The sequence below is a fragment of the Phragmites australis genome, chromosome 16, assembly GCF_958298935.1.
Source record: "Phragmites australis chromosome 16, lpPhrAust1.1, whole genome shotgun sequence".
Classification (NCBI taxonomy): Eukaryota; Viridiplantae; Streptophyta; class Magnoliopsida; order Poales; family Poaceae; genus Phragmites; species Phragmites australis.
Window position 1 is genome coordinate 28,731,308 of NC_084936.1, and position 7,176 is coordinate 28,738,483.

The 7,176-nt window shown below is 47.8% G+C and overlaps 1 protein-coding gene across 1 annotated transcript; it reads right to left on the minus strand.

Moving 5' to 3' along the window:
* Positions 1–441: 441 nt before the first annotated feature.
* LOC133896043 (protein DETOXIFICATION 49-like) lies at positions 442–2,354 on the minus strand. Its single transcript, XM_062336556.1, has one exon. It carries the CDS (start codon positions 2,248–2,250, stop codon positions 676–678), a length of 1,575 nt encoding a protein of 524 aa, XP_062192540.1. The 5' UTR covers positions 2,251–2,354; the 3' UTR covers positions 442–675.
* Positions 2,355–7,176: the final 4,822 nt, after the last annotated feature.

A 7,176-nucleotide genomic window follows, 5' to 3' on the forward strand; every position in this document is an offset into this window, starting at 1 on the left:
GCTTTCCAAGTACACACTAAGGTACTCCCTATTTTAGGTGCCATCACAATTTTTCACAAGGTTGTGGTATAGAATAAAATCTAAGGACCCATTCTGGATGCAAGAATTTTTCCTTATTCATGTGGTAATTTAATTGACTCATACGAAATTCATGTGTTCTAAACATACCTGAATATTTGCTTCGCACATTTTTCCCACTTAACACAAAAATCCATTCCAAAAATCAAATAAACCCTGACAACTAAGTATTATATAGCCAAAAATGTTGTGCACGCATATGAAAGAGAGATATATGCTGTCGACTGTCAAATCACACAACAGTAACAGTGGAAACCGTTTGCACAAGCTAGTTCGAACCCCACTATATAATAGGCAAAAAATTGTGAGAAGTCCACGTTTGCAGTGCAGCAGATATCATCACACTTCACATCACTCGTGCCGCTATTTGCAACCTCCATGCGGTGCACTCTCTTTTCAACATCCTTGCCGAAAATCTTTCCTCTCTTCAATTCATAATTCGAAGAGGGAAAAATAGGTCGGAAGGATGCAATGCACCCAATATCCATCGTTCCAAATGCTAAAAAAATACCAATGGACGTTCAAGGAGCAAAAGTGAAAAAGGAAACAAAAAAAAAATCAAGGATTGAATACTCCGTGACGATCAAGTTAGCACGGTCACCAGTTCACCACGAGCACGCCGTTGTCTGCCTTTGCTTTGGCCGCGTCTGCATGCACGCTTTTGACGTCGTCATCGACCTCGGCGACGATAGCGCCCATCAGCTCGAGCGCGCGGACGGCCTGCTCGGCCCAGTCAGTGCTTTGCACGGCGTGCAGCATCAGCGCCGCGCACACCATCTGTGCGGCGAGCATGCCGGTCCACATGCCGGGGAAGTCGAGCCGCGCGGGCCAGAACGCCAGCGCGAGCGCGGCCGGCATGCCGACGCCGTAGAAGGCCGCGACGTTAATCCTCGCCCCCTTCTCCGGCCGCGCGCTGCCGCGCAGCACACCGCATCCGGCCGTCTGCGGACAGTTGCCCAGCTCGGCCGCGCCGAGTATGGGCAGCGCCGCAGACGCCAGCCGGAGTATGGCGGCTTCGGTGGTGAACATCCGCGCCCACACCCCTCTCACAGACGCCGCGAACGCGCACGCCACGAGGCCGAGCGCGGCACCGCAGGCAAGCCCGACGCGAGCCGCGAGGCGCGCGCGCTCAGGCCGCCCCGCTCCGAGCTCATGCCCGACGCGCGTGGACACGGCGCCGCTGAGGGAGTGCGGGAAGATGTACAACAGAGACGTGGTCTGTATCAGTATCCCCATTGCAGCCACCGCCGCCTTCGGGTCGGCGAGCACGCCGCAGAGCAGCACCATGATCTCGTACCACCACCACTCCAAGCATACTGACATGCAGCTGTGCACGGAGAGCCTCACATAGCACCTCCACTCCACCGCACCCTCCTCTGCCGGCGTCGCGCACGCGCTGGCTTTGCCATTGCCGTCATTGCCATGCATTAGTCCGAAAATGTAGACGTAAGCCATAAGGAACAGCAGGAAGTTCAGGTTGGTGCAAACGGCGCCGAGCGCGACGCCGCGGATCTCTAGGTGGAGGCTATGCACGAGGAGGCAGTTGATGGGAACATGGAGCAAGAGCGCCGCGCCGGCGGCGTACGTGAGCGGGAGGGTGATGGATTGTGCCCGGAGATACACGCGGAGCGGGTGGAGGAAGGACTGCACGACGAGGTCCGGGAGCGAGCACAGGATGAAGTCGTACGCGGCGGCCGCAATGTCGGGGTCCTGGCCAGTGGCTACGAGTACGCGGTGCATGGCGAGCCAGAGCAGGCTGATGGGAACGGACGCGGCCAGGAGCAGCAAGACAGTGCGGCGGAGCGCGGCGGTGAGGATGGACGTGCGGCCGGCGCCGAACGCCTGGCCACATACGGGGTCCATGCCGGCGGCGAGGCCGGAGAGCACGGAGTACCCGGTGATGTTGGCGAAGCCGAGCGCGAGGGAGCCACCGGCGAGAGGCAGGCGGCCGAGCCGGCCAAGAAAGAGCATGGACACGAGGGAGCGCATGTACATGAGCAGCCCCGCGCCGACGATCGGCGCGGCGAGGCGCACGATGGACGCCACCTCGGCGACCGCGCTGCCGTCTCCGCTCCGCGCCGACCTCAGGCGGTCACCCAGCGCGGGGCAGGCCTTGGTTGGCGGGAGCAGGGCCTCGTGGTGGCATCGAGTTTGCTCGGAGCAATTGCACATTGCAATGCGGTCCGTGTTTGCGTTTGCTGTTTTGGGCAATATGCTAACGTTAGTTGGCGCTGTGATGTTTTGATGATGCGAAATGCTAAAGGGTGATGGGGAGGGTGGCTATATGGGCATTGGACGTATATATAACCGTGTTGCTGACATCCGTTTGTGTGGACCCCACATGAATTGTTTATTTTTCTTTTTTAAAATACCGACTTTTGAATAACCTTTCTTGAATTCATTCAAGTATTTATCGATAGAGGTGTTAAAAATATGTGTATCTTACTTAACACCCACCTTATCTACTTCGAAGGGATCGTCCACGTACTACCTACCGTTTCTCCGAGTAGTCCACGTACTACCTCTTGCTTCTCTGAGTGGTCGACGGAGATGCTCATCTACTCATCCTCCCCTACCACACTCCTCCTATTCCTCCTCTCTAGTGGATGGAGCCTCTAGCCACTTTTTGCTTGGTGTAACTTGTCACTTACCTCGTGTCCCTCGTTACCCACTACGCCTATTGTCAACCTCTATTAGTTGATGAAATGATATAGGTCCCATACATTACTTGAAAAAAGTTGTCAACATTTATTAATTCCAAAAAAGGCACCAAAGTCTAAAGAAAATAGTTTCCAATCTTTTGTGGCATTATCATCACTTGCTATGTAAGGTTCACTATTAACATAGCATATCGGGAGGGGTGAAGCTACGTTATGCTACCCTGGTGCATATGCACCACGGTAAATAAAAAAATTGCATGTAACTAACTAATTCTCACCATGTATTTCTTTGAAGGCACTAAGCAAACTACACCATAGCACCACCATCATTCTGACCCTGGCTTCGCCACTGATATCGGTACCATAATATTCTGAATTTTTAGTGACATGGATTATTTACTCAAGCCTTCTTGCCACGTGAATTGACGTATATATAATCGTGTTGTTGACATCCATTTGTGTGGGACCCCACATGAATTATTTATTTTTCTTTTTTAAAATACCGACTTTTGAATAACCTTTCTTGAATTCATTCAAGTTTTTATTGGTAGAGGTGTTAAAAATATGTGTATCTTACCCAACACCCACCTTATCGACATCGATGCGATCGTCCACGTACTACCTTCCGTTTCTCCGAGTAATCCACGTACTTACCTCCTGCTTCTCTGAGTGATTGACGCAGATGCTCGTCTCCTCATCCTCCCCTACCACGCTCCTCCTATTCCTCCTCTCTAGTGGATGGAGCCTCTAGCCACTTTTTGCTTGGTGTAACTTGTCACTTACCTCATGTCCCTCGTTACCCACTACGCCTATTGTCAACCTCTATTAGTTGATGAAATGATATAGGTCCCATACATTACTTGAAAAAAGTTGTCAACATTTATTAATTCCAAAAAAGACACCAAAGTCTAAAGAAAATAGTTTCCAATCTTTTGTGGCATTATCGTCACTCGCTATGTAAGGTTCACTATTAACATGTTGAGAATGAGTTAGTTACATGCAATTTTTTCTTACTCGAGCCTTCTTGCCACGTGAATTGCACAATAACAAAACAATTTACTATACTTAAACTGTCCCTTTTTTCCTTCAGAAAGTCCCTCCAAATTCTCACAGGAATCCTCCGTCTCCAAATAAGCCCTAGTATACAAAAGAAACTCCGTAGTCATCCGAACCAAAACCAATGGTAGGTGGAGGCAATTGGGCAACCGAATCATATGCTTCTTTGCACCACCAAAAGGTTTTTTTTTTAAGTATTAGTACAACTCGTAAACACTCACACACTCATATCAACACACACGCACTCACATAATGTCTACTGAAGATTGAAGATGTGAAGCTTAAAGATTAATGAAGTCATCACGTACACCTTGTTGTCGACGAGTACGTCATTTATCATTAAAAGAAAAATTCATCTTAGTAAAACACACAAGGAGCAAATCTACGGTTTAATCTCTAATGTATAAGGGGTATAACTACCTCCACTAACCATGGGCTTGATTCTCAACACCAAAAGGAATTTGTTTGAGACCCTGAACGAAACATCTTTGGGTAGCCAGTAATTTCAGAATCCGCACAAGCAACTTTGTTGTGCCCAGCATAGAGGTACTCTCGAACAGGAAACGTGATGATAAGTTGAACTGGGATCAAAACAAAACATGCGGCAGCGAACAAGCTGGGCTCACATCATTTTGGGTGTGACTGGTGATGGGAAACGAACGCGATGCCATTATGATTCACTTTACTTTTCCTAAAGCAAATAACAAGCAACAGTTCATGACCCTTTCCTTGCACAGCGTTTTCAGCCCTGCTTTTCAAGTACACATGGTTGCAGATATTTGTCATTTGAGTTCCATGACAACAGTGCACACCGACAGAAAACACTTGTCATGAGTAACAGATATGGCTGAATGCAGAGATTAAAAACATCCTAAATATGGACTCTTGGACTGGTTTGGGATGTGCTGTGCCGTGCCGTGCTGTGCTGTGTGCATGACACTATGCTGACTAGGAACCGCGAGCATGCTTCTTTTCTCTCTTTCAGAACACCCGGAACTGTGATTTGGCAGTGGACTTATATTATGCTAGCGATGTCCATGCTTCTCTGGAACGGAGCGCTTGCTCGGTTGGTAGATGTTATCGAGCACCACATTTGTCGAGGCTTGAATCCGGGTGCCCATCTTTCTTAGGTGAACACTAGAGCTCCTGATATTATTTTTTTTAAAAAAATGTTCATGCTTCACTTACGTGCAATTTCTAAATGATTCTATAATGTTAAGGTTGACTCGAGAGAGATCTTACCAAATCTATATAAATGATTGCATGATAAGCTCAGATGTTTGACCAGTATAAAAATCATCTGGGAACTCTGACCAAGTTAGCTCAACACCTTATTTATCATAATCGCTTTGAGTTTCTCCCTATTCCAATGCTTTAAAAATAGTTTTTGCAGTACTATTCGGGGGGAGGCCAGTTAGGCTCCCATGTTGAGCAACCTGAGCCCAGATCTGCACTGTAATATGGTCAGGTACTCTGAAGATTCTTCTCAGGATACGAGTTCTCAATTTTCAGATGAAATAGCTGAAAAAGACACGTATGAATGCCAAATTTTGAAGAAATATCTGGCAGTACGCAAGTTGTCAGGACCATGGGGATGGAGATCAATGCAGAATTGCACGCATGGGGTGAACCGGCGGACATATACCTTTCTTATCTTCTCGTTTCGGGGGTCACCGTACCTCTGAAACCTTGCCGTGATGTACTGATGCTGGACCGGCCTGTGCACTGCTAGTACAAAAATGATGGGTTGATGCCACGTGAATTGGACACGCCCTGCTCCCAGGAAATGGGAGATTGCCAGGGTGGGATGACATGCCCCAGCACTGAATTTCTCGTACTAGATTTCCAAAAAATGATAACCTTTTTTTGCGAGGAAAAAAAGTACAATCTGCCTTACTGCCTAATTAACAGTATAGTACCACTCTGAATTTTGAATCCCATCTAAAAAAACTTTGTGTTGGATCACTACAACAGGTTCATTTCGGCGAAGGGTTCTAGGCAAATATTCAGTTTGGGTTTTGATATCTATGGATGCCAAACTTTGGTAAGTTCCAATGAGATGTAACTTTCAGTTGGTTTGTTGTCAGAATTCAGTAAGATCCCCTTTCCACAGGCTCTAGTTAATTTTCTCGCTCAAGTTGTGCCCATTTTTACGCAAATAATGTGATGACCAAATTGTAGTGACATACGCTTCAAAAATTTGGCGAGGCAAACTTTGTCACAAACAGGGCGCAACTGGATTTTACTGCCTCATATAGAAGTTGTTTCGTTGGAGCTGTAGGAGGAGTAGCTGGTGTTATCCATGATCCATCTCGCTTTAGGAAAGTTTGCCTTTTTCTCAATAGATAGATTATAGTTCTATACCTCCCTCGTCTGGTGGCACCCAATTGCAGCCTAATTTGCAGGTTGCTACGGCTTTGTGCTAGTGTAGGTGAGCCCCGTCTGCTCGGTAGGCTGACTCATCCAACTGAATTTATCACTTCGGCAGTACTACTATGCATTCCAACACTAGGAAACCACAACCGGGTCATGATGCTAATATTGATTCTGGGTATGGTCAATACGTGGATAATTTTTTACAATAATATTATGTCTGAAGAGAGTTTATCAAATTTCCAAGTTACGACCCATCTCTCGTCCATCGTTGTGCCGCCGGCGTGCACATGGGCATGCGGAATTGCATTCTTCCGGTGTGCAAACAAGATCCTATACACACCAGTAGTCTGCGCTGATGAGGTGTTTTGCCTCCCTGCCTAGCTAGGTTCAAGTTGTATGATCAACTCGCGTGACGTGTCGTAGAAATGCAATATAATTTTGGAAGAAACCACGCTCCATGACCGACGCCATGGCAGAAAGCAAGCAAGAACGTTTTTTTGTCTTCCTCGCGGCCTCGTCAGATGCAGCTGCCCGCCTGAAAGCGAGATGGTGCAAGATGGTTTCCATGGCGCGTGCATACGTATTTGACGAACCCTTTGCGGGGGAGGCGGAATAAGCTTGGACGGCTGTGCGTGGTCCAAGCCATACATGAAACCATCACCCTGATGTGTGTGCAAACATCTGAGGCCACGACCGCATCGTCCTTTAGTTCCGCCGCATGACGCAACCTCCTCTCTTTATCGTTTCGCCATCCGTCTCGATTGCCTCTGCGAAACAAACATACTTCTCGTATCTTTCTTCTCCTTCTCTGACAAGCTGATGATGTTCACAGAGTTCACCTTTTCCTGTTCATGATTGCACAAGTATTTTTCGGGGCTCCTGACGAGTGGCTGCTAAATTAGCAGCAGAAAGAAACGTCCATGTCATTCAAGTTACACGCCATGTGAGCTTACTTGTCTTCACACTTTTGTGTAGTTATGGACCTCTGCACTGTTCGGGTAATGAA